General features: G+C 58.5%; 1 protein-coding gene across 4 annotated transcripts; it reads right to left on the bottom strand.

Annotated features, from left to right (window-relative positions):
* Positions 1–5,963: 5,963 nt before the first annotated feature.
* HDAC11 (histone deacetylase 11) lies at positions 5,964–25,502 on the bottom strand. 4 transcript variants are annotated; one of them, XM_012752447.3, is made up of 10 exons: positions 25,366–25,448; positions 24,331–24,479; positions 21,703–21,803; positions 13,627–13,743; positions 12,643–12,685; positions 10,870–10,946; positions 9,776–9,838; positions 8,752–8,848; positions 7,781–7,959; positions 5,964–7,013 (listed from the first exon to the last, which is right to left on the bottom strand). In XM_012752447.3, coding segments are annotated over exons 1-10 (1,008 nt in total). In that variant the 5' UTR covers positions 25,368–25,448; the 3' UTR covers positions 5,964–6,833. The 4 variants fall into 4 exon arrangements, with proteins under 4 accessions (XP_012607901.1, XP_012607903.1, XP_012607895.1 ...); XM_012752449.3 differs by having other exon boundaries at positions 6,841–7,607; positions 25,293–25,502; XM_012752441.3 differs by having other exon boundaries at positions 6,841–7,607.
* Positions 25,503–25,958: the final 456 nt, after the last annotated feature.

The raw sequence follows: 25,958 nt of genomic DNA, 5'->3' as shown, positions 1-25,958 counted from the left end.
CCTTTACTAGGTTTCCCAACCCCGTTTGACAGAGCAGGCTACCAGCACTTGGACCGGTCAAGGGACCTGCCCAAACCCAGGAGCCAATCAGGAACCCTGCAGGTACCGAGTGTCTGCCCGGTCCGTGCCAGGCTGTGTCCCTTCTCAGAAGAGCCGAGGTCAGGGCCATCGCCAGCAGGGTGGGCCTGCCTCCGAGCACCACGTCCCTGCAGCGCTCTCAGCCTGCGGGTGGGGGCAGGGCAGTGGGGGCTGGGAAGCCAGCCTAGGGGAGAGAGCAGTGGTCCTTTAAAAGGATGATGAGTGTGACACGTGACCGAGGAACTCGGGAACCAAATGGGCGTCTGCCTGCTTGTGTTTAAGGCACATTCCTGAGCTCCAAAGGAGAAATAAAAGTGTTCCCTTGTCTGGGAGCTGAAGAGACAGCAATATTGTGGTGTAACTAGGACCAGATGGGCTCCAGGAGTTTCCAAAGGCCTTTTAGCATATTAGACAAAATAGCCTCCCAGACACATGCCGCAGCTTTGGCCGCCTGGTATCAGTTACTGAGACCACAGATGGGCAGGCTGCAGGGGCTGGAGGGTCTGAGAAGGGAGTGGGCCTCTCCCAGGGCCCCACCGCCCCCCTCTGCCCCAGCAGGAGCCCCTCACACGCAGCCCCTTCCCCAGCGTTCCGAGACCAGGGCGCACACCGAGAACCACAGACTCAGAGCTGGAAAGGGATGGGGAGTCCCCGACGCTGCCTGGCCAGCCCACCCGGTGCACGAGCCTGGCCACACACCTGGGGAGGCGCAGGGCTCGCCCACAGGGCACCAGAGGTGGAGTGAGCACAGCCGGCTAGGCGCCAGGCTCTGCGATGCCAGGGCTCTGTTGTCCCGGCTCTGCCCTCCTGGCTGGGAGACCCTCGGCAGGCCACTAAACGTCTATGCCAGGGACCCAGAAGTGCTCCATTTGTGTTGGCCACTGCTATGATGATCTTTGGATGGCTCTGGCTGCGAGAAAATCCTTGCTCACTCTGACTTGAGTAATACCCAGTAACGTCGTCAGCTCGTGTGAACTGAGCACCCGCATGTGCCAGGGCACCCACTGGGGTAAGCGAGAGACACTGAAGGTGGTGGTGCCCTGCCGCGGCCACACGCCGGCGAGCGCACCCCGCACTCCAGCCGCTGTGGCACTGCCTGCCCGATTCGGCCTCCCGTGGGGCCCATGGCACAAGGCTCCCTGTCTCTCTGGGTCTCAGTTTCCCTGTCTGTACAATGAGAGGTTGGACTACACAAGCCAGGAGGGTCCTTCCCGCGCTGACCCTCTGGACCCTAATCCTGCCCTCAAATGACCCAGAGAGGCAGCAGGCTTGGATCCTGGCCTGGAGAAAGTTTGAGCCCAGGAGGAAGGGAGACGTGGTCTGTGTCCCAGCACCCAGCGCGGGCCTGGGCCCGAAGAGAGCAGAGAGGCCACTGCATATGGCAGGTCCTTGAACAATGCCGTTTCGCTCAGCATCATTTTGTGATTAATGTTGATGAGAAAAAATCACTTCCAGGCCAGGGCCCTGTCTGTGGAGTCTGCGTGTTCTCCCCACGTCTTTGTGGGTTTCCTCAGGTAGTCTGGCTTCCTGCCACAACCCGAGACGCACTCGCTGGGTGAACCGGCGTGCAGGCGCCTTGCAGGCCTGAGCCTTGCCTCGCGCTCCCGCACAGGCGTTGGCCACCCAAGACCCTGGACTAGAGTAACTGGGTGAATACGTATCTTGTGTTTATTGGTCTTTCTTAAATGTATATGCAGCTCACGTTTATTTCAATGTTTAGTACTAGAAGCATTTGGGGTCTTTATTTAGAATTTGGTCATGTTTTTGTGGCCAGAAATAAGCTGTAGGAGCTTCACGCTTGTTTATGCCAATCAGCCTGCGGTGAGCCTGCTTCATTGCATATTGTTTTGCTTAAAGTCACAACTTCCAAGAACCTATGAATGACGTTAAGTGAGGACTCACTTGCTACTCTGCAGGCTCCGTGAGGAGGAGGCTGGGGACTGACACTGATGCCCACAACCTCTGCCCCTTGGCAGCAGAAGAGCTGAGGATCAGGTGCAGTTCTGAGGCTTAAAAGGGTTCGTTCACCCCCATAGCCGTGCTGTGAGGCTGGCACTGATGTGCTCCCCATTTTACAGGTGGGGAAACTGAGGCACGGAGAGCTGTCACTTGCCATGGTCACATGGAGAGTATGGCAGGAGTGGGACTTGAGTCGTCTATCCTGGCTCCTGGCCTGGGCATGTACCCGTCACAATAACTGGCTTCTGAGGGGGGCCACCCTCTCAGGACCAGCAGGGTGGCCTACGAGTTCTGGGTGGGATTTCCAGCTGGGCCTGGGTGTGATGGGACTAGCTTTACCTGCCCAGCCTCCTGTTCCCTCACCCAGCCCAGGGAGGGAAGGATTTCATCCTCATTTACAAAGGGTGAAACTGAGGCACTAGGCCATGAAGTCATTTGCCCATAGTCACTGAGGGGCTAGATCCGAACACAGATCTGAGTCCAGGCCTGACTTTTCCCTGTATGAGGCTGCCTCCCTGAGGGAAGATGGCTGTCCTCCCACAGTCTGGAGACGATGAGATGACCAGCCTGACCCCATCCCAGCGAGGCTCCCTGCATCCCAGAGGCCAGGCCTGGGAGTGCCGCCGGGTCCCGCTGAACAGACCCTGTGAGCTCTCCAGTCAGTAGCCTGGAGCCCCGGGGACCTGTGGGGGGCTCAGGCCTGAGACTGGTGAGCGTGAGGCCGGGCGCACCTGGCCTGGGGGTCTGACCTAAAAGCCGCCCCCACAGCCCAAAAGAACCCCCAAACTAGAGATGAAGAAATGACTTTGCTCTGCTCCTGGGTCAAAGAGGCGATGAGAACAGAAAAGGGTGGAGGGCAATGTGGCCAGTGTCACATGCACTATGCACCTGCTGCATGCCAGCCTCATCCACCATCTCACAGACTCCCCCACAGAGGAGGAAGTGAAGGGGAGGTCATCGTCCTGGAGCCACACTGCGGAGGTGTGGCGGAGGCGGGATTGGCCAGCTCTGCAACTTCGTCCTCCCCCACAGGACTCTGGCCCTGTCCACTGGGTCTCAACACTGGTGACAGCCAGGAGTCCACAGGAGGACCCCAGGGTGGTGGTGATGACCGCTCTGCCGCTAAGCCACCTGCAGCCTTGGGCAAGGGCCTGTGGGTCTCTCCAAGCCTCAGTTTCCCAGTCTGTACGACGGAGCTCCAGGTCCCTGCCCCAGGAGGCTACTGTGAGGATGACCAAAGGACCAGGCACAAGAGAGCAGTGTGGCACTTACTGTGCAGTGGGGGAGGGTCCCCACAGTCTCTTGTTGATGTCAGGTCTGGCACACGCCCACCATGCCACTCCCAGTAAGGCGCTGTCAGGGGAAGGGCCAGGAGGCCCAGGCTCTGGTTCCAGTTTGCTTGCCAGAGGTGGCCGTCTCCCTAAAGCCCTCCCTGGGCCTCAGTCTCCCCATCAGCAAACTGGCAGTGCTGCGGGCCAGCACCGAGCCGGGACCGGCAGGCCCTGTCGAAGGACACCTCACTTCTCGAGCACCCGCATGCCGTCCAGTCGCAGCGGGGGCTGGGCCCGGGCGCCCCTCACAACGGGTGCAGACCGGGTGGGCCGCAGGGCCCAGCCCCCGCTGCGCACGCCCAGAGGTAAGGCTCTTCTCCGTTTTGTCAGGACAAGAGTTCACTGCGTGCTTGGAAAGCCCAAGCTGAAGGCTGGATGCCCTTAGGAAGCCTGGCGTGCTTGCCGGCAGAAAAGCGTTCCAGGGGCGGGCGCCGTCCTGAGTGCACAGCCCTTTGCTCTCCCTCGACTCTTCCCTCCCCGGCCCTGCCGCCAGTGCCGAGGAGCCTTGGGTGTCGCCTTTCTCCTCTGGGTCCCGGTCACATCTGGACAGCAGGGTGCTGGCAAGGGTGTGAGCGGGGGAAGGGCATGCAAGGCCAGGGGTGGGACACCATGGCCATGCTTACTGGACACTGCCTAGGGTCTGGCTATGGGTAAAGGGGATAGTTTTGGAGCCAGATGAACTTGGGGCCATTGCCTGACAGTGTGACCTTGGGCAAGCCACTTCACCTGGCTGAGTCTCTGCTTCCTCATCCGTAAAATGGTGAAGATGGCAATGATGATGATCAGTAACTTGAGCACTTACCCTGTGCTTTAAGCACTTTGCTAATATTAACTCATTTAATTCTCACCACACCTCTGAGGTAGGTGCTAACATCTCCATTTTGCAGGTGAGTAAACTAAGGCACAGCTAGCGTGGAGGGTGGTGGGACTAACACCAGGCTGGAGAGGGACTGAGCCTGTGCATTCACCATGGCACCCTGTAGCCGCCCTAACAAGCATGTGCCAGTATCACTCCTGGCAGCACAAAGCCTCCACACGCTGGCGGGGAGCAAGGTGTCCCCAGCAAGTGTTGGCTGAGCTGAATGAAACCAACTCAGGGTAGGCTGCCTTGGGGAGTTCCTGGCCCTAAACCCTAAATATTGGGCTGAGGAGCCAGGGAGGTGCGCTATAAGTCTCCCTCCAGGTCTGCCCCAAGTCCTGCTGGGCTGGGAGGGGCATTGTGCCAGCACCACCTATGTTTATGCCCAAGGCAGCAGGGTGGGTCCGTTCATGCCCTATTTGCCTAGCCTGGGGGGTCTCATGATTACAAGTGGGTGCTGCTGCTTCCAACTGGAGAGCCCCTTAATCGGCCCCTCGTGGAGAACAGAGCCATGAGACTCCAAAGACAACATCTCTTTTCCCCTGGCCTGGGCAGCTCAGCAGCCAGCATGGTACAAGGCCACACCTCCCAAGCTCTCCCCAGATGAGGTGCGTGGTGGCCAGTCCTCCCAGCCTGTCCCCACACAGCCCCTGGGCTGCCTGCACCAAGCCCTCAGCCACTTTGAGAGGCTGGCCTGGTCCCCTGGGATTTGTGTAGCTTGGAGTATAACTTCTACACTGCAAAATACACAGATCCTACCAACAGCTCTAAACACCCCACCTCAACCAGCCTCGATTCCTCAACCATCATCTGCTGCCGGCAGCTGCCAGGCGCAGAGTGCCATGCGTCCCCCGAGTGCATCCCGGGCCTTGCAGTTTTTATTTCTGGCAACCCCTCGGACAAGCATCTTTCATGAGGATGCAGCCCATGGATTCTGTAGCTGAGGCCTTGGTTCAAATCCTCACTCCTCCACCTAGGAGCTGGGCGCTCTCACCAAGTAACCCCTTCTATGCCTCACTTTCTGCACTTGTAAAAGGGGGATAAAAATAGCTCTCACCTCAGAGTGCTATGAGGTTCAGTAGCTAATTCCCGTAGAGACCGAGACAGGCCCGGCCCAAATACAACTCCATCAGTCCTGCCTTTCTCAATCTCCTCCCGCCCAGTGCAGGGCCAGCCTGGACCCCTGCCTACCACCTCCATGTCCTCATGCCTGGACTTGCCTGGTCCTTGAGGGATCACCCTGCTCTCCACCTCAGCTGTGTCCCTGGCACTAGGCATGCCCTGATCACTCTACCAGGACGAGGACAAGGTTCTGCCTTCCCCACCTGCCTGCACACCCCAGTCATCCGGCCAAGCCCCATCTTGGGGCAGCCCAACCCACGCCTGCTCCAGCCATGCCCCAAGATGGGAAGACACCCTTCCAGGGTTCCCTCAGCTGCCTCCCACACTGTGCAGAGCCGCCACCACCACCCACCTCACCAGACCCCATCCCCAGTGACCTTAGCCCCCAGGGACCCTAGACCTTTCTCTGTTTAAAGAGCAACCCCAGTCCCAAGCCCAACGCATGTCTGTGGCAGCTGAGAACAAATACTTTGTGATCTGGCAGAGCTGGATTCAAACCTGGCTTTACCACCACTGAGATCTACTGACACGTGTGGCCTGGCACAAATTTCTCACCCCTGCTCAGCCTCGGTTTCCTCATCTATAAAATGGGAATAATTAGCACAGGACTTGGATGGAATAGCACACTAGCATTTATTGAGCAGCCACCCTGCGTCAGGCCTCCTGCTTCGTGATCTTATCTTCATCTCCTTCATCCTCAGAAGTGGGGCTCTTCACCCCAAGAACACGCAGCACCCGGCCAACCCACAGCCTTTATGATTCTCCAGGCACAGTGGCTCCACAGGGACAGACTGGCCCATCGCCAAGGCCCAGATGTCACAGGCTTATGTCGGGGATGAATGGGTGTTAGGGACCTTAAGCCAGATGCAGACAGACTAAAGGCAAGGGTAGGGCTCAAAGTGCATTGTTAGTGCTTGGGGTCTGGTCGAGGAGGTCAGCATTTTTGACAATTTGTGATCTTGGGACCCTCCTGGCTCCAGCAGAGGGAACGCAAGGCATAATAGGAGCACCCAGATGGTGATGGATGTAAGTCTCGCAGGGAGCTGACCCACTCTCCCTGCCTGCCCCCCTCCCCACCCCTGCCTCTGGTCGAGGCGACCCCCTGCCTCCTGGAGGATCCTGAACATCGCTTTCAGAGCAGGGCAGAGAAGTCAGGCCCTCCTTGGGCCCTGGGCACATCGGTGAGGCCAATGGTGGCCACAGTCCCGCCCAGGGCCCTGCCCCTGCCCCTGCCCTCACAACCTCCCTGCCAGGATGGAGAGCCTCTGTACTCACTCCAGGAAACCCACCTGGCCTCGCCTTCCAGGGATTCCCACCTGCCTGTGCCCCCACCCCCTAGGTCAGCAGTCCCTGGGGCGCTCCAGCACCGAGGCCCACCCCTAGCTAAGAATTCTGCCCCCACAACATGATCCTTGCACCAAACAGGTGAGACCATGGTCAAAGCAGGGATCTGGAGGTCCTCAGGCTCCCCTCCCCTTGTCCCCCTAGGAAAGCACATGCAGACCTTGCTTTATTGAGGGAGAAGCCAGAGGGGAGAACCCACCTGCACCCACCAAGCTGCCCCACATCCAGGCCCAGGGCTCCACCTGCGGCTGGGAACCGGCCCACCTGGAGGCCTGGCCGCAGCGCCTCCCCGCAGGCCGGTCCACACCAGCACCCACGCCCTGGGGCAAGGAGGAGGGTGAAGCAAGTCAAAATCCAGAACACCCAAGCCCTGGGCACCCCTGCTATGGCCCTAATCTGTCTTCCCCCACTCAGTGAACTGCCCGCTCCCTGGGCCTGCTCAGACCTGTGCCCCATTGTGGGTGGTCCCTGGAACACAGGCTCTGCCTACAGCCCCGCCCAGAGAGGCCTAAGGCCCTCAGGCACCCAGTGGGGAAGGGTGGAGAGTGGCCCACTCGACCCCGACCCCGTCGGGACGGCCCTGCCCTCTGTGCTCGCTGGTGGCTGCCTCCACCACCCCACGAGGTCAGAAAAGAAAAGCACTAAGGGGCGGGCGGGACCGAGAGGCAGGCAGGGAGGCTCTCAGAGGGCAGCGCGGGTCAGGGCGCTGCTAGGGGAAGCAGCGGTGTGTCTGAGTTCTGTGCAGAGACGCTGGGTGACTCAGGCCCGATGAGCCCCAGGCCGTACAGATTGAGGATGGAGTCAGCGATGATGCGGGCTGTGCGCTTCTGGTACCCGCCCGAGGTCACCATGAGGATGGGCACCTGGCAGCCGCGGACTGCCCGGAACACCAGCTCATCCCGCTTCACAATGCCCTGTGGGGGGGGGGACTCAGCAGGCCTGGACCCTGCGGGGCCCAGAAGTCCTGCGCGGCCTAGCTCCGTTCCGCACTGTTCTCCAGCCCCTCCTCCCTGACATTAGGCTGCCCGCCTTTCCTACTGCTGCTGGGTCCAGGGCACAGCTTCCCTCCCCCCACGCCAGGACATACCCCAGGGCTGACGGACAGACCCCCAAGGCGGTCCCCCTCGAGGATGTCGGTGCCTGCGTTGTACACCACCACGTCCGGCAGATGCTCCTGGAGGGCTTTCTTGATGTTTGCCTCGACTTTATCCAGGTACTCGTCGTCCTCCACGCCCCAGTCCAGCTCCACCTTCCGCCTGATGGCCTCTGAGAGGGAGACACGGACAACCCAATTTGCAGGGAAGGAAAACAGAGGCTCAGGATAAGGAAGACTGTGGTCACCAGGTAAGACTGGAAGCTGGCCTGTCCGACTCCAGCACTGCTCAGCCTCATTCCACCCAAAACTAAGCTGAAAAGATCACCAAGGCTGCAGAAAGGGGGCTTGGGGGAGTGCAGCGGTGTGGAGCTGGCAGGCTCTGCCCTGGGAACAGAGGCCTGCCTGCAGTGCGGCCCCACTGCCCTCCAGCACTCGCCCAGACACCGGCACACGCCGCCCCCCTCACGCCCCAAAGCAGCACAGCCGAGGCTCCGTGGGAAACTGGTCCCTTGCCCACACCAGACTCGCCAGCACCTGGTGCAAAATTGTCCCCTGTCTGCAAAGGTGGAGCCCCTATTTGCAAGTCTCATCTGAGAGCCTCTTCCTTTTGATTGATGAGTTTAACCCACTTTCATTTACTTTGACTACTGTATTTGAACTTATTTCTCATTTTGTATTTTCAATTTGTCCTATTTTTTTCATTTTGTCCCTTCCTATTTTCCACCAAACAGATGTGTTCCACATGCATGTTTACTGGACAGTGTTATGTGATCTTGGGTGGGTCAGGTGACTTCTCCAGGTCTCAGTTTCCTCATCTGTAAAATGGAAACAATTTCCACCCCCAGGGATGCTGTGAGTAATGGAGAGGCTTCTGCAGGGCCAGCACATGGGAAGTGCTGAGGAGAGAGCGCGTCATACGAGCAAGAACGCACTTAAGATGGAGGGTGGGGGCGGCAGCTTACGCTTGGCAAAGCGGTCCCCAGGATAGATGTGGCGGTTGTAGACATCCATGATGTACACACGTCGGTCACCCATGAAGTCTCGTTCATGCCCGTTGCCCTGTGGAGAGGATGGGGAAACCACTCACAGACAGGTGCCCTGGGCAAGGCTAGGACACCTCACGCCCCAGCTCAGGTAACTCTCCCAGGCCTGGCAGTATGGCTTGCTCTTGGGGGCAGAGGGTTTCATGGCTGTCAAGTGGCAGAGCTGGGATTCAACCTCAAAACCTGGCCCCACGGCCTTCAAGCATGACCTTGAACAAGCCCCAGCCCCCTTAGTTTCCCCATCTGAAGCAGAAATCCTGGCTCTGCCACCCTTCCAAGTCTGCAGCTGGATCAGTTAGGACCAGGGACAGAAAAGCAACGTAAGGGACTGTGCATGTGCCTTGGCTAGGAGCCCAGTGCCTCGAGGACTGAAGCAGGACCCCGACTGACACAGGCCACAAGCGCAGCGGTGTGGGAGGGGGCAGCCATGAGCCCCTCCCCGTGTCTGGCCGGAGCAGCCTGTCGTGTGCGCAGGGTTCTGAGGGGTGCCTTGCGCCAGGCACTCCACCCCCCAGGCAGCCCTGAAACCGTGCAAGCGCCTGCCTGAGGAGCAGGCCCCGGGGCCGCTAGCTCTGCAGGGCAGCGCCCCAACTGCCAGCAAGCAATGGAGCACCAGGCTGGGTCCATGGCTAGAGCAGCACTGTGGGGCGGTTAGGAAGTGCCATCACCTGCACGTGGTGTGAGGGGCAGTCAGGAGGCGGGAGGGGAGCAAGGAGGAGGACCCAGGGGGACAAAGACCCTCCGGGGCCAGCCTGTGAGATGGAGGACAGGAGCCACGAGAGACACAGGAGGTCAGGGTGGGGGTGGCAGAGGCCCGGGTAGAGGGAGGGAGCCCCGAAGTGTGGGCTATGTGGCAGGCAGAGGCTGCTGGGGACATAAGATGGAAGACTCTCCTCTCCTGGGGTCCGGGGTGGCAGGTGCTGGGAGAGCCCAGCCCACTCACCTGATGGGCATCAAGGTCAATGATGGTGGCCCTGGAGATGCCCTCCACACGCTCAAACAGAAACTGCCCAGGGAGGAGAGGGGAGGTGTAAGGACCCAGACGAGCCAGAGGACCCAGCCCCCAGGGACTCCCAGTTGGTAAGAGGCCAGGCAGAAGGACACACGTGCCTGTGGAGCTTCAGAGAAGCATGTGTGAATGCAGGAGGTGGTCAGGGAAGGCTTCCTGGAGGAAGGGGTGTGGCTGAGCACTAAAGGGTCAGAGGGCAGGAAGAAGATTCCCTGGGAAATGTGTAGGGGTGAAGAGGAGAATGCCCCTAGCCCTGGAACTTCACTCACCAATCTGTGCCTGTCCCTAAGACGCCCAGGCCTAAGTGCCTCTCCTCCAGGAAGCCTTCATGCCCTCCTGCTCCCCTACAGGAAGGTCCTGGTGCTTCCCTAATGGCCCGTTAGGCCCTCCCCTAATGGCCCGGCCAGCCTGCTGACCCACATGCCACTCCCCTTAATTTATGCGCCCCGTGAAAGCAGGGACCACATTGGCCCATTCCTGACGCCCAACACAAGGCCAGGCACAGAGCGGCCGGGGGAACTGTGGGCCGGACAGCCCTGGAGGCCAGCCCCAGCTTTGCCCTTGCAGCTGTGCCCTTACCTCTCTGGGCCAGGCTCCTCCTCTGGGGACCCAGCTAGGTGGGTCACGGAGCACAGCACAGGGCTGAGCGTGCAGGAAGTGCCAGCTGCCATCAGCACCATCATCCTGTCTACTCCTCCCTTCCTCCCGCTCGTTTGCAATAGTGCCCTTCTTCCCAGAGCTTAACGCTGCTGACATACAGCACATCCCACCCTGCTCCAGGCCCCCGCCTCTGCGGGGCGCTGCAATAACTACCTTCAGCCACAGGCAACCCTTCTAAGCTACATGGAAGAAGAGAAGGTGTCAGATCTGAACTCAGTTCCAGCCTGGCTGAGCAACCCAGGCAAGCCCTCTACCTGCTCCAAGCCTCAGCTCCCTTCCCTGTAATTCGGGGCGAGAACACCCGACTTGGGGCTGCGGAGGGACGCAGGGAGGGCTCTTGGAGGCAAAGCCCACGTGCTCAGACACACCTTGACGGCTAGCGTGATGTCTGCGTAGGCGCAGAAGCCCCCGCCCCGGTCGCTGGAGCAGTGGTGGAAGCCGCCCCCTGCGGAAGGGCAAACAGAGGCACTGGTCAGCCCCGGCTCCCTGTCCGGCCACCCTCCCGCAGTCCCCTTTCTCAGCTCCCAGGGACAGCTCCTCAGACTCCAGATTGGCAGAGTGAACTGAGCCCCTCAGTTCTCCAGCCACCTCTCCGGGTATCCCCAGCAAGTCGCCCACAGTGCCTGCTCATACCCCCAGGGGACAGGGAGCTCATCACCCCAAGGCAGAAAGCTGCTCGCTGCTCCCTGCCCCAGAGGGCTGGGCCTGCCTCCACGTGACTCCCTGCCCCAGAGCAGGTGGTGGCGTGCAGGACCACCACGGAAGGGGGTGGTTGGGAAGGGCGCCCTCTGCTGGTCAGGGCTGCCCATGGCAGCGGGAGGGGCTGGAGACCAGGACCCACCGACCGGAAACCCTGCCTCCGAGCCCCAGGGTGGGCAGCAAGGCTTCCCCTGCAACCCCTGGGAGAAGCTGAGTGGCAGGGGCCCTCTGAAATAGAGCCCAACACCTGCCCCCCAGACAGCGTTTAGCCAGGGCCCATGCACGCAAGGGACTTGCCCCTTCCCCCACTCAGGAGGCCATCGCAGGATCACAGGGAGGTAACAGCCAACACTGAACCCCAATCAGGCACCAACCTTGCTGAAGACTCCCTACAGTCCTGGGAGAGGCGCTGTCATCACCAGCACCCCACGCTACAGATGAGAAGGCTGACTACACACAGGTTAGCACTTGCCTGGGGCCACAGCTGGGGAACAGCAGAGCCAGGACTCAACCCCGGGCTGCATCAGGCCCTGGGCTCTCAAGCTTTACCAGGCCACAAACCGTCCCTGGGGAAGGACCCCCGGGCCCTCCTCAGAGCCCTTCTGCACACACAGGGCACGAACCGCCCGCCTGTCTGCACAGCAGGGCATCTAGGAACATCGCTGTGCCGGACCTGATGCCCAGCACCCGACAACCCAACATGGAAGAGACACCGCCCTGGCCAGGCAGAGTGCACAGCAAGGGCAGGGCAGGCCCTGCTATGGGGCTCTGAGCAAGCCACAGGCTGCTCTCGATGTGGTCCGTTTCCTCATGGGGAAATGGGCCTGATGACAGTTATGCCTAGCTCACATGACAGGCTAGACAGCAAAGGGTTTTACAAACTGTCAAGTGCTGTGCCTCCATGAGGGACAATTACAGGGACAATGAAGACTGATGTGTACAGCCCTTTTGTGAGCCAACCTTGCAGGAAAGTCTGGGGGCTGGGGAGTGCAGGCCCTGGGGACCCCGGGTCTCTCCACCCACCACGACACAACCAAGCTGCTGGGGCCATCCTGGGCCCCAGGAGACAGATGGAGTCTTTCTGGAGAGACACACAGAGAAGGCTTCAGTGTCACACAGAGATCCCAGGGGTGGCACAGGCTGTTTGGGAGGGACGGATCTCCCTGTCACTGAAGTATGCAAAGGCAGGCCTGGGCAGCCACCTGGGGAACTCTTTAGACAAAGATTCCACGTCAAATGGAGGCACCAGTTGGTCCCTCCCAGGAACCTGCACATCTACCTCCAGGCCACTCCATAAGGAGGATCAAGGGTGGCTCCAGTGACACCAGAGCCTCTGAATTCATGGCTGCCACCTCCAGAGTCCTGCCACCCTGCCCCCCCAGACCTGTTCTAGCCCGAGCCATCAGGCCAGACTGGACATTCCCGAGGCCCCGGGCACTTACCCACGTTGATGGCCCAGCCTCGCTCAACGGCCAGCTTCCCCGCCTTTGGAGACAAGCAGAGGGTGAGGGCACAGGCCGCTGATTCCCTCCCCCTCCCAATTCGAGCACTCATTCTAGACACACTGCTTCCAGCCAGCTGCGGGGCAGGGACCAGCTGAGCTGCGAGGTGGGGGCAGAGGAGGAACCCCCCAAGCAAACTCAGCCAGTGCAAGAAGCAAGTATCAGACTGGCTGGCCATGAGATGTACAGTACGTGAGCCCCTTTGCAATTTTGCAAGGGAACTGGAAGAAATGCAATTGCTTATCATCGATTACAAGTAAGCTGACGATAATTTTAATGTGGCTTTCAAAGGGAAAATGGGCAATTTTCTCCTAATGGAAATATAGTAGACTGGACACTGAAATCCTGTAGGAAACCACAGTTTTGGGGTAGGCAATACTATTCCACTAAGCTAGAAATATAAAAACGTACAAATTAGTAAATCTAAAAGAAAGCTGTAGGGGATCAGCAGGTGCTGACCCAAGGCTGGGCGAGATGGCCACACGCTGGAATGTGGAATGTTCCCTGCCTCCAGTTGACGAGGCGGTCTGTGGCTAGGTTCTCAGGAAACCACACACAAGATGTGATTATTCTTTGTTGTCACCTAAGTGGGGGAGGCGTTGAGATCGTGGGGGTCAGTTTTCCGTCTTAAGTCTGGGTACACTAGAGACACAGTTTTAGGGTACACTCTTTGGGGGATGGAGATATATGTCAAATACCAGCAAATACAGTAAGTATAGGAGGCCAGGGGGAAAGAACAATGAATTCTAATGTCCCCAGATGGGAACAAAGGCTTTTGGAGAAAGAGTCATTGTTTCTGAGGCTTGAGGAATATTCAGGATTTCATTCAACTACTAAGTGTGGGGGGCATTCCAGGGCCAAGGAGGTGGGAGGGAGCCCAGGTGCAGGGGCCCCGAGCCCAGCCGTGCCGCCCCTCCCACCTACCATTATGGTTCCTCCTGTTTGGGTCCGAAGGGGCCTCAGCACCTTCCTCTGCACGAGGAAGTTGGGGAGGAAGACAACAGGGGGGATTTCCGTGATGGTGGCGACAACAAAGGACCACTGTGGAAAGAGACGGGAAAGGGACACGGCTGTCAGCCTCCCACTACCCGTCCAGAGGCGCCCGGTGGGAAACCAGATCCCCTGCAACGCCTTGAGGACAGTCTCAGGGTGCCCTTGGGTGAATGCCCCGGCCAAGCATACTTCCGTGGTGAGAAATGAGAGCTGCAACACCATCTGCCCCAGGGGCAGTTTACACAGTGCACTTCTTACAGCCAAGCCACCAGACGCCACAGCGCTACGAGGCCTTCGGCTGCCCTCTTACGCCTAGAACAGGAACTACAGAGGGCTCCAAGTCAGCTGTGCAGACTGGGAGGGCTTTGGCACAACTGGTCTACCCCCTGCCCACCACCTACAGAAGGGGACGCTAAGGCCCTGGTCTCCTTCCTCCCCAGCACTGCATGCTCTTTTCACCCATCAGGAATCGGAGCTCCCTGCAAAAGGGGCATGCTGCCCTCATCTCTGATAGCTGAGGCAGTGGGCCTAGGGCACCTGGAAAGTATTTATGCCAAGACCAGGACACAGTGTGTGCCCTGTGACCTCCAAGTCCCCCAGCAAACACCATGGCTCTGACTGCCCAGCTGCACCCAAATCCCGAGCCACCTCCGCCTGCCTGAGACTGTAACTAAGCCCTTTCCTGCCCCCGCCCCCCCAGACCCCAGGCAGGTCCCTGGTGGGCCCTGGCTGCACAGTGCCCACGGGGAGTCACTCCCTTTGTAGGTGTGTAGTGCCTGCTAGGCGCCCTCAGCCTGGTGCTGGGTATCCTGTCCCCATGCCAGGACACTTGCAGCCTAGTGGGGAGGCAGGTAAGTCAAGAAGCACTTACATGCAGTGCTGTAAGTGCCCTGGAGAGGATGGGTGTGGGGCACACAGGAGGTGCCATCTGCAGGAGATGATGGTGAACAGGACTCATCCAGATGCAGCGTCGAGGTTAAAAGGCAACTGCCAGCAGAGAAGTGAGTCCATGACCCAGAGAAGCGGGGTGCAACTGGGCCAGGGCACAGTGCCTTATCACATGGGGCTTAGCCAGCTAGCCCAGGCTCATGCATTGCCAGAGCAGTAGGGAGCCATAGATGGTACTGTCCCAAGCTGCTCTAGAGGCAGCAAGGAGAACCAATTAGAGGAGCAAGAATAGAAGCAGCAGCCCCAGGGAGGAAGAAGATAATGAAGGTGTGGTTAAGTGAGAAGGGGAGGTATAAACAGCATGTGGGGATGGGGAGGCAGGGAGGGGGGAGAGGGTTCCAGGAGGAAATCCAGGTGTTGGGTCTGGGGCCTGTGAGGGTAATGGCACTACCAAAGAGGAAAACCTGGGGCAGGTTGGGAAAAAGGTGCTGGGTTCTGCTCTTGATGGGCAAGTAGGCCCCTGGGGCAGCCAGGCTGAGCTTTAAGTGAGGCAGGAGTTCAGGAGAGGGTGGGGGCGGAGAGACCCAGGAGACGTAACAGGGGTGGGAGAGTGGGAGACTAGGTCAGAACCACAAGACTCCAAGGTTGAAGGGCAAGGGACTGCCCGGGACAGGGGCAAGGGTGTGGGTGTGGGAAGATGCCCAGGAGACCACATGAAGAGGTTTCTGGAAGGTGCAGGTAAAGGTAGGCACTGAGGCTACTGAGGCATCATGGGAGAGAACTGGGAAGCGTGGCCAGGGCATCCACCGACCAGTAGAAGGGTTTTAGGGTGGGAGAGACCTGAGCATGTTCAACAAGCAGCCAGTAGACACGGAGACAGAAAGGCCGATGGGTGTGATGGCAGAAAGGGTATGTGCCTTGTGGGGCCAGGGTGTGCCTTAGCGCAGAGGCACTGTGGGGGCTGGAAAGAGGCAGGACACCACCTGCGTCAGGCCCCCAGAGGGCCCCTGCAGCATTGGCCACCAGCCACCTGGGTGCATCTTGCTGGGTCCTGGGTGTGCTGGCACCCAGGCTGCCCTTTATTGCCAGTGAGTACCCATGTGGCCACCCCTCCCATGGCTGGCAGGGACAGCTGGAGGCTGGGGAAGCTCACCTCACCCCTCACCCCAGTGGACAGCTGGTGAGCAGGGTCCCACAGGACCCAGACAGCCCATGGTCTGAAAGGAGTGGTGCCCATCGGGCCTTCTGCAAGCCCAGGCCCTCTGCCGCAGAGGCATCACGGGGCCTGGGAGGGGCAGGAGTGCAAGGGCTGGGACCGGGAAGGCCGGACAGCTGCAGGACATGCACCTGAGTGTGCACGCGTGCGTGCAGAGTGTGCATGTGTGTGGTGGGGCAGACCCAGAGAGGGCCCTGCCCAGGGCCATTGGCTCCTGTCTGCCACACCAATCCCACGCCCAGGACAGGCCTGGTGTGCGGTAGGCATGGAACCACGGTTTTGTAGCAATGAATGAACAAGTGAACCACTGAAGGGCCGTATTAAGTCACCCACCGCTGCCACTCCCGGGCAGGCCGACAGGGGAGAGACTGAAGACAGTGAGGCCGAGTTGCGGCCCCTGAGAGGCCCAGCAGAGACAAACCCAGGAAGACACCTCCCCCGTGTGCTCCACGGCCAGCGCCACCACCGCTCTCCACCAAGAACAGGCTCCGCAGGCAAAGAAGTCTGGGAAACACTGCTCACTCACGTCGCCCACTTCCCAGAAATTCACAACACACTCTGGCATGGAAAAGGCTCTGAGGAGTTCTGCAGGAAATAATCCTCTTTAACTTTGCTTCACCCAGCATTTCCCAAACTCTCCGACCACAAACGCCACCTGCCCCGTTTGCTTGTTGCACAACACGTGCAGCGGCATGGGACGTGCTTGGGAACCTCGAAGCTACAGACTGGATCTGACTGGTCCGAAGGCCGTTGCAGCCACCCGGAGCGTGCGTGGGCTCGGCCAGCGGCCCAGCCGCACAGGAGGTGTGCGCGTGCCTGCACACCAGCGCTCCTGGGGGACGAGGCCCTCGGGAGAGCAGGCGGCGAGGGGGGCTGGCACCTGGGCCTCCTCCCCGCCCAGCGGTGGCTCCTGCATGAGCCAGCGAGACAGGGAATGAAACCACAGCCTGTACTGTTCAATCTGGCAGCTGCCAGCCACGTGTGGCCACTTATCTATGATTTTAAATTAATCAAAATTTTGAAAAATTAGAATTTCATTCCTCAGTCACACTTGCCACATTTCAAGAGCCACATGTGGCCAGTGGGTGCTGGACCGTACAGAGCAGGACTGGGACATTTCCATCCTTATAGAAGATTCTGTTGGATGGCACTGCTCCTACTGGTGGCCAAGGTGAAAAACAGATGGAGGGGGTGGGGCAGACTGCAGCCTGGGACGCTGGGTGAGGGGAGAAGACAGAAGGGGGCCCTGGCTGGAGCAGGCTGTGTGGTCAGAGGAGTGACAGGTGTGCGCGGGGGCAGGCATCACTGGGCGACAGCTGGAGACTGGCTGGCAAACAGCAGGGGTGCACAACAGCATGCCAATGACAAAGCAGCACCGAGGAGCTCCCCCACAGCCAGTCAGGGGACCGAGCAGAGAGGCCTGGAGGAGGGGCAGGAGGGACGCAGCACGGTGCCATGGACAGGGACTGTATCTGAGGCTTGCAGCAAGCTGCAGCAGGACGCCCAGGTCGGGCTCATAAGTCCTCCTCAGCATCAAAACGGTCCAACTCGAGGTCTGCCACAGGCTGCAGGAATTGGGCACAGCTCCTCATTTTTACGTGTCTCCATCTGCCTCGTCTACAGAACAGGGCTTGGATGAGGATGCAGACATGCAAACCGGTCAGAAAGGCCTCTCCTGTTGCCCAGTCTAAAATGCCCCCATCTGGGCCCCATGAGGCCCTCCCCAGCCTCAACTTTCCACACAGCACTTGTCCCTACTTGGGGCTACAGTATGTCCTAGTCAGTATCCGTCTCTCCCAAAATGCCAGCTCCATGGGGCAGGCCCGTGTTCTGTGCAGACAGTGCTGACAACGCCAGGCACACGGCAGGTGCCTGCAGCGCATGCTGTTGATCCCCTTTTCTGGCAAGTGCACCCACTGTCCTTCCTGTACCCTGCTCCTGATGGAAGCCCCCCACCTGCACTGTCCCAGGAAAGCCATGACTGACAGGGGCTATGACAGCCTGGCTGCCTGCTGCTGAGCCGGACAACCTGTGGGGACACACACCTGAGACCCCTGTGGGACCAGGCTGAGGCCATGCTTCCAGCCCACACCTGTACTCAATTCTTTCCTTTATCCTCTGCCATCCGCCTACCTCGGCCAGGTTCACCTGAAATCACCTGCACCTGCATCCCCAAATCAGATTCTGCTTCCAGGGCTCTGGTTCTCCCAGTGTGGTTCTGGACGGGCAGCTCTGTACCACTGCAGAATGCACTAGAAAGGCAGGTGCCCAGTCCCTGCTCAGACACCCTGAACCAAACCCCTGGGAGTCTGTTGCAACAAGGCCTCCAGTGATTCCAACGCTCGCTCAAGCCTGAGAACCACCGAGCCAGGGACCATGACCTCGTGCTGAATGAATGCACTAGGCGCCCAGCCTGATGCCACCACCCATCAAAGGGCACGACCTGCAAACTTCCCCATCCCAGGGCTTGGCCAGGTGTCAGGGCCAGGCCAGGCTGCCAAAAGGTGGAGACACTCCAACACCCACAAGCTTGAATGTGGTGCCTCACACAACAGGCCATTCGGCCTTGGAAAGGAGCGAGCCCGAAACACTGTGCTGACGGGGGGACACAGACCAGGTCGTGAGAGCGTTCATGGCGTGTGCGGAGCAGGCACATCCAGAGACAAGACGCCACTGGGGCGCGGCAGGGCGGGCAGCGGCTGCTTACAGGGAACGAGGTTTTCCTGGGGGCGAGGAAGCGTGCGGGGGCCGCTCGGCTGAACGCACGCTTCAGAACGGCAACGCCCAATTTCGTTATGTGAATTTTACCACAGAAACATTGTCTTTAAAGGAGAGAGGGCCCCTAAGGGAAGAAGAAACCAGTAAGAGAGAGTGGGAGGCCTGAGAGTCTCCTTCCCCCAGAGGCGCTGCCAGGCACTCTGCCCACTGACCGCGGCGGCGGTCTCCTTCCGTCGCTGGAACACCCCAGCTCCGCCGCCTCCGGCCGCAGGGCCCTCGCACTTCCAGAGGCGCACGCCTCCGGCTCCTCCCGCCAGTCTGCGACCTCAGTCCGCCCACAGCTCTCCCCATCCCCTTCCCTGCTGTCCCTTCCTCTCCTCACCACACTGAGCACCTTCTGACGTCCCTTATCGCCGCTTAACCCTTATGTTTACTGCTGACTCCCTCACCCATAGGCCAGTTCCATAAGGAAAGGGACTGATTCCATCCCATGCCATCCCCCACAGCACCTAGAACACGGTGCTCACCAAGCACGTACTGGACAGACTGTCCCCAGCACTGCCCAGCACAGATGCACAAGGACAGGAAGCTGCATAGCACTAACCACGCCCCGTGGCATCCCCGACTCTGGGCCTTGCACACAACAGCCACTCGATAAACATTCGGTCCCTGAACTGACGTCATCTTGCGAACATCAGGCTCCTGCTTCTCCTTCATGCGGCCCCAGTGTGGGGCCTGGCGTGAGCCCCGGAACAGGGTGGGGCAGAGTGGGAGGAGGTGGGAGCCACCCCACACACAGAGCGCCAGGGAAGAGCAGCCCTGGGAAGCCGCTGGGACTCTCCAGGCCTGCGCTGGGTGCGCACAGCAGACGGAAGAGAAGGGAAACGCCCGGGGTGGCCACGCTGCTCAGCTGCACACCAGACGACGTCTGGGTCTCCTGAGCAGCAAGGGCACATCACGCCATGTCACTCTCCCACTCAAAACCCTCTGGCGACTGACCACAGTGCCCGGAACGAAATCCACAGTCCTCCCACGGCCTGCGAGCCCGTGTGGCCTGTGCTTCTGGCCTCCCTCGCTGCACCAGGGACCAGGCAACGTTTTGTTCCCTTCCATCAGCGGCAAGCCGCCTTCTCCCCTTCGGGAGACCAACTCCCCTCCCGGCTCTAGGCACCAACTCTGCAGCATTCTTCCTTCAAAGCTCAGATGACAGTCGCCTACTCCTTTTGTTAGTCTCAGCTCAAACCCACCTCCTCTGTGAGGCCCTCCCTGACCACCCGGTCACCCTCTATTCTTCCTTTTCTTCACAGCCCTTGGCGATCTCCGGAATGCTCTTGGGATGGCTGCCTTATTTTCAACCTTCCACACCAGAGTGCAAATCCACGGGAGCTGAGACCTTGCTGTCTTATTCTCGTCCCTGTTGAGCACACAGTTGGCATTCAATACAGATGTGCTGACTGACTGCTTCTTCACCTTACAAGGTGCTATGGAAATCATCTTTCTCCTTTTGGTCTGGCTGCCAGGAAGCTCGGAGCCAAATCTGTAGCTCAATCACCATTGTGGTTAGCCTATTCAGTTCACATATCTGAATTCTCCTCCTGCCTTTGACCTCAATTTTCTACTTAAGACTTGACCTGGTAATACTTTTTTAAACTATTACTTATCACACAGTACGCTGCTTTCAGGCTTTGGGGGGATCAAGGCCAGGCACACAGCCTGCCCAGCACAGTCCCCTGAAGTCCCCTTGAATGGGTAGCATCCTGGAGCCTACCCCCATCCCCAGCCTTCTCCTGGCCCGCCCACCTCAGCTCGGCCCCACTCTGGCCTGGTTACTCCCTGCCCCAGCGGAGTGTCCCATCCCTGCCCTCTCCTCCCCATCTCAACTCCAGCAGGCCTGTCCTCCCAAGCCCAGCCCCAGGCTGTGGACTGTGCCCAAGAAACCAGAGCAGCCAAGCACTGGGCTCCCTGCCAAGGCCTCACACCTCTCTCTCCCAGCAGCCAGGTTTCAACCTCTTCCTAGTAATCTTTCATGGGCTCACACTGTCACAGCACTCTCTAGAATTCTCACAGCCCAGGCTAGGGGAGCAGGGAAGGTAGCAGCCATGACCTGGAAGACTGGACTGGTGTCCTGCCAGGCCTGACTGACCGTGCAGGTGCCCTTGAGCAAGCACGGCATCTTTCTGGGCCTGGGTTTCCGCCTGCAGTGCAGAGGGGCCTAGGGACCTCTCGTACCCACTGCAGCTCTGAGTCTAGGGTGAGTCCAGCCAGGAAGCCTGGGGATCAGGGCTCCCACATCCTTGGAAAAGCAGAGAACCTGTGGCATCCCTGACCCCGGCGCCACCAAGGCAGGCTGCCACCTCTGCCCCACACAGGGGACTGACTGAATGCCTCGGCCCTCAGAACCCCAGCCAGCACAGGAGTGGGAGCTCTGTGGCCTCTAGGAGGAGGTCACAAACCAGCAGCCAGTGTGTTCAGTTCAGTCTGCAAGTAGGGTTTAAAAATCTTAAAATGAGTTGCTGCATTAAGAAATCAGGAAATGTCACTTAATAATCTGGATTTCCAGCTTCTCTTTGAAGGCAGGTGCTCTGGCCCTGCTGGGCCCACAGTGGAGCTGAGTAACAGCTGCCCACCTGGGAAGGGGCGGGAGTTCTCCAGGTCCCACGCACCACTGACCTGCCTATTTGTTTATATTCCCTCCTGGGCCCTGGGTTTCAAACTAATTTTTAGCACAACAATTTTCAAGGAGTCTTTAGCAGAAGTCCTTGGAACAGAATCTTAAACTTCAGCCCAGTAGAAAAATAGGCCAAAGTGGAAGAGCTTTGGTTGGACAGGAACAAGGGGCTAGGGTACGCCCCACCCCACCCTACCCAGGGTCTCTGAGGCCAGTCCACAGAGCACAGAGTGATGGTTGCTAACACAGAAACCCAGATATCCTATGTAGATTCAGTCTCCACCAGCAGACATACCTACTTGCATACCCACTAGAGAAGGGAGCTCACTACCTCCAGAGTGGCCTGATCCACCCTGGGGTCTGACTTTTTATGACCTCTCTCTCCTTCCCTTAGAGACCACAGACTTACATGATCCCCCTGCACCAGGGGAAGGAATAGGTGGCCCCTGAGGCTGTGCTTCCTCAGGCTGAGCTGCCACTGCTCCTGGCCACAGCCCCCGAGCCCACTGTCCTGTACCTTCAGCTCGTTGAGATAGCGCCTCGTGTGCACCACCAGCAGGTCCTCGTCCGAGGCCTCCCTCGCCTCCACCAGCATGGAGTCGCACAGAAGCTTCTCTTCTGAAACCACAAAGTGAACACCCTGCTTCGCTGCTGACCTCAATGCCAGGCCCAGCCTCTGCCCTTCCCACAGACTTAGCCTCTGACAGCCTGCGCCCAGGAGGGGTGGGCATTGTGGCTTGTGGGCATTCTGAGAAGGGGCTGCTCCCCTGGCCAGTGTGGGCAATGGCTAGGCCCTCTGGCCAGGGACACTGAACATTATGCACAGTGACCCCCATGCCTCCCAAGCCAGTGAGAGCCACAAGGTAAGCTCAGGTGGACAACTTTAAAAGGCAAGTGGCACAAGGGTCAACAATGTTAACTCCCAAGGTGAGAAAACCTCTTCTTAGGAATTCTCCCTCTACCTTCTGATGACATCATGGGAGGCTCAGTGTGGTGTGGCCTTCCCTTAATACCTGCCTAAGCCTTGATCATCTCTCTTTTGAACCAGCAATCAGGCTCGCAGCCTGCAGGCAACAATAACCAGCCTGAACTGAATTGCAAAGTTTTCAATGCATTTATTTTTTACCATGACCTTCTATTTATAGCAAGTGAAACTGCCTTTTCCCACTTAGATGACATAATATTTTCTTTTAAAACAAGTTTAAGTGGTTCTCCCCCAACCAAAGCTAAGTCATTAAAAATATGAAGCAAATAATGGAACAGGTGGCACAAGGAACTGGCAAGGTCCCAACAGTGGCTTGCAACTGACTGATATTTGGGAAACACATTATTCCCTCACTTCTTACATACACCAGACAAGATTCGCTCCACTCTGTGACAGACAACAGTGAGGCTGACAGCAGGAAGTAGCCTAGGACACCGAGAACCAGACCATGATGCTCTGAGCTCTAGGGAAATCAGAATCTAGGGGACTTGTTTCAATGAGTCATCCTTAGAAACCAACCCTGGTAGAAACCAGCAAGTCCCATTCATTTCCACATATAGTTCTAGGAAGTACTCCCTTCCCAGAACATTCCATGGTCTCCACTGCCTTCAGGCAAAGGACCAGCTCCTTTCCTGACACAGCATCTGAGCCCCTTTGCCATGTGGCCCCTGCTTCCCTTCCATCCTCATCCTCAGAGAAGAGAGGAGGGAACTCAGGCCAACTGGTGGCTCCGAGATAAGGGAGATAAGGAACCCTTCTGTTGAGCTACTGGGTGATGCAGGAACCCAAGAAGGAACACTGCTGCAAATAGAGCATAAGGACCATATTTAGGAAGGAAAGAGAATCACTGCAAGGTGACAGGCAAGTGGGCTCCACAAACCTTGCCAGGGTTCTCACCATCACTGAACACCACTGGGGTTCTTAATATTTTTCTTTGAATGCTCATTCTGGTCACTACCACAAATGGAAAATCAGTATCACTTGCCATAAATAGAAGTTAACCAAAAAACAAAAACAAAAACAAAACAAATACAGTGGAAACAAGCAATGTTATTAATCTCTAATTCCACCCTATTTTCTGTAAGACACAGAGCCTGAGGCTTGCTCTAGATTTGTTGAAAAGGAAGATGGAGTGAGGAGTGGTGGCTCATGCCTGTAATCCCAGCACTCTGGGAGGCAGAGGTGGGAGTATCGCTTGAGCTCAGGAGCTTGAGACCAGCCTGAGCAAAATCGACCCCATCTCTACTAAAATGGAAAAATTAGCTGGATGTGGTGGCACATGCCTCTAGTCCCAGCTACTAGGGAGGCTGAGGCAGGAGAATCACTTGAGCCCAGGAGTTTGAAGTTTCTGTGAGCTATGATGATGTCACTGCACCCCACCCAGGACAACAGAGCGAGAATCTGTCTAAAAAAAAATAAAGAAAAGGGAGATGGGGAGATGGGCTTAGGTGTTAAACATGGGCTAGCTCCACAGTGAAACTTTCTCCATGATGTGATCACAAGTGTTGTATGATTTAAAAATATTCAGTGTTTCATCCCTATGCCAGGTAACATTTCCTACTTCTCTCAATTAAAGAACCCCTGATATAGGGAACAAGAATATTCATACATGAGCCTACTGTGATACCTGAATTACCCACCTAAAACAGGCCCTTGGGTTACAAACCACAGTAAAAACAATGTGCTCACCTTGCTCAGTGGAATGAGCTGCGAACTGGGGAGCCTGGAGCTCTGAGTTCTGAACCCCACTCTGCCTCTCAGGAGCTGTATGCCCATGGGTATGTTTCCTAACCTTTCTGGGGCCCAATTCTCCCCATCTGTAAGCAACGGGGGTTGGAATACAGGTTCTCTACCTCCTGGACTCTCTGAACTTCAGGGAATGAACTTGGACTCCCCCCAACTTCAGCTCCCCTTCCACTGGGCCTCTGGGGGCAGAGGCAGGACTTAGGTCCACTGTAGTGGGGAACCAATGAGAGTCTGAGGCAGGAACACAAGCTTAGGGGTCTGTGTTGGAAAGATCCTTTAGACAGCATGGGAGGAAGGCAGTCTCAGGACCAAAACTAGAGCCAGGAGAGTCTGAAGCTTATGTTGGAAACAAGGATGGGGAGAACAGGTGGGTTAGAGGAAGGAGATGTAAGGTCTGAGGTGAGCCTTCCATACCTTTTAGGAAATTGATCACTTTGCCCCATTTCCCTGCATCAAAAGGGTGCAGCTTCTCCAGGCCCATGAAGGTGATGTTGTAGCGCGGCGAGTACACGATTGGCCAGCGTGTCTCTGGCACATGCTGGTACAGCTGTGTTGTGTGTAGCCTACCATGTGCAAAAGAACAGACACACAGATGAGGGCAGCCTCAGGGTGGCAAGCAGCCTCCTCCCCCCAGCCCACTTGAATTGACCAGGCACAGCCCTAACCCAGCACCTCCAGCCCCTTCAGCCCTCAGCTGCAGAAAAGGGCCACGTGACAACAGCAGCAACAATAACAGCTCCCCACTGAGTACTGGCTGTCTTTCCCCAAACCCACTTCCAACCCCATCCTCACAGCAGCCTCGGGAGGTAAGCGCCACAGTGGCTCAGAGAAGGGACCAGGTGTGCCCAAGGTCATCTGGCAGGGCTGTGGAGAAGCAGGTGTGCCCCCAGCTGAGTCTGGCTGCAAGGCCTCAGCCCCTCACCTCTATGCTACAGTAATTACCCCAACAGCTGTGCGATCCTAGGCCTCTGCTGTAAAATGCGTGGCTGCTGCCAGGACTGAAATGATGCAGCTAAGGGGCTGGGCACGGAAAGCGCTCAGAAACCCAAGTGAGGACTCAACCCGGGATGGGGGTCACTTCGGGCCCGCAGCACGGCCGCTCGCCCCCCAGCACGGCCTCATAGCCACCACACAGGGCGAGAAACCCACTCCAGCTGCTGCCACTGTGGGGGCCCGCACAGCTGGCGGGGCCGGGGAGGGCAGACGCAGACCCGCACACGTCGCCAGCCCCGCCGGGTCGGGATCTCGCGCCGCGGGGAAGCAACCGGGCAGGCCGGGCGCGCGGGGCAGGCCTGGGAACAGCCGGCCCGAGCACTCCCTCGCCCGGCGTACCTGGGTCCGCACCTGGTGGGCCCACCTGCCGCACACGCACTCACCCGCCGGCCACGCGACCCCTGGGAACCCCCGGGGCTCGGCGTCCCACCCGCGCCCCCACCCCGCCGCACTCACATCCCGGGGCTGGGCCCTCCCTGCGCGGCCGCCGCTCCGCCACCGGGCGGGGCGGGCGCGGTGGGACTAGGCCCGCCCAGGACACGCCCCGGGCCTCGGCGCCTCCGCTGGGGGCGGGGCTGCGGCAGGCTCGGCTCCGCCCCGCCCGCGCCCGCGCCTGCGTCACAGACGGTGGTGTCACGCGCGCAGTTCGCGCCCAGGAAGGAGGCCACGCCCCCAACGCCTATCAAACGCGAAGTCCCGCCCGCCGCAGACAAATACCCAGTGGAATCCCTTCTGGCTCAAAAAGCCACGCCCCTCCTATCGAGGGCGCGCCTTGGAGGGGTGGAAAGTGCCCGGGGGCGTGGCCACAGTATGCCCCTCCCCTCGCAGCCTGTTTCCAAACTTGGTAGAAATAGGACGGTGCAGCTGCTTTGCTGTGTGCCCTGCACAAGTCCCATGGGCTCTCCGACCCTCAGTTTCCTCATCTGTAGAACACGCCTGGTGATCCAATCTTCAGGACGTGGTTGCAGTTGGGTATCTGCGCACATTCCTCTGTCCCCACCCCAAACCCCTCCACCAGGGAAAGCCAAGAAGAGCCCGAGCAACAGCTG

This window comes from Microcebus murinus, chromosome 21 (assembly GCF_040939455.1).
Source record: "Microcebus murinus isolate Inina chromosome 21, M.murinus_Inina_mat1.0, whole genome shotgun sequence".
Taxonomy (NCBI): domain Eukaryota; kingdom Metazoa; phylum Chordata; class Mammalia; order Primates; family Cheirogaleidae; genus Microcebus; species Microcebus murinus.
This window is presented reverse-complemented; position numbering and strand designations above follow the sequence as displayed.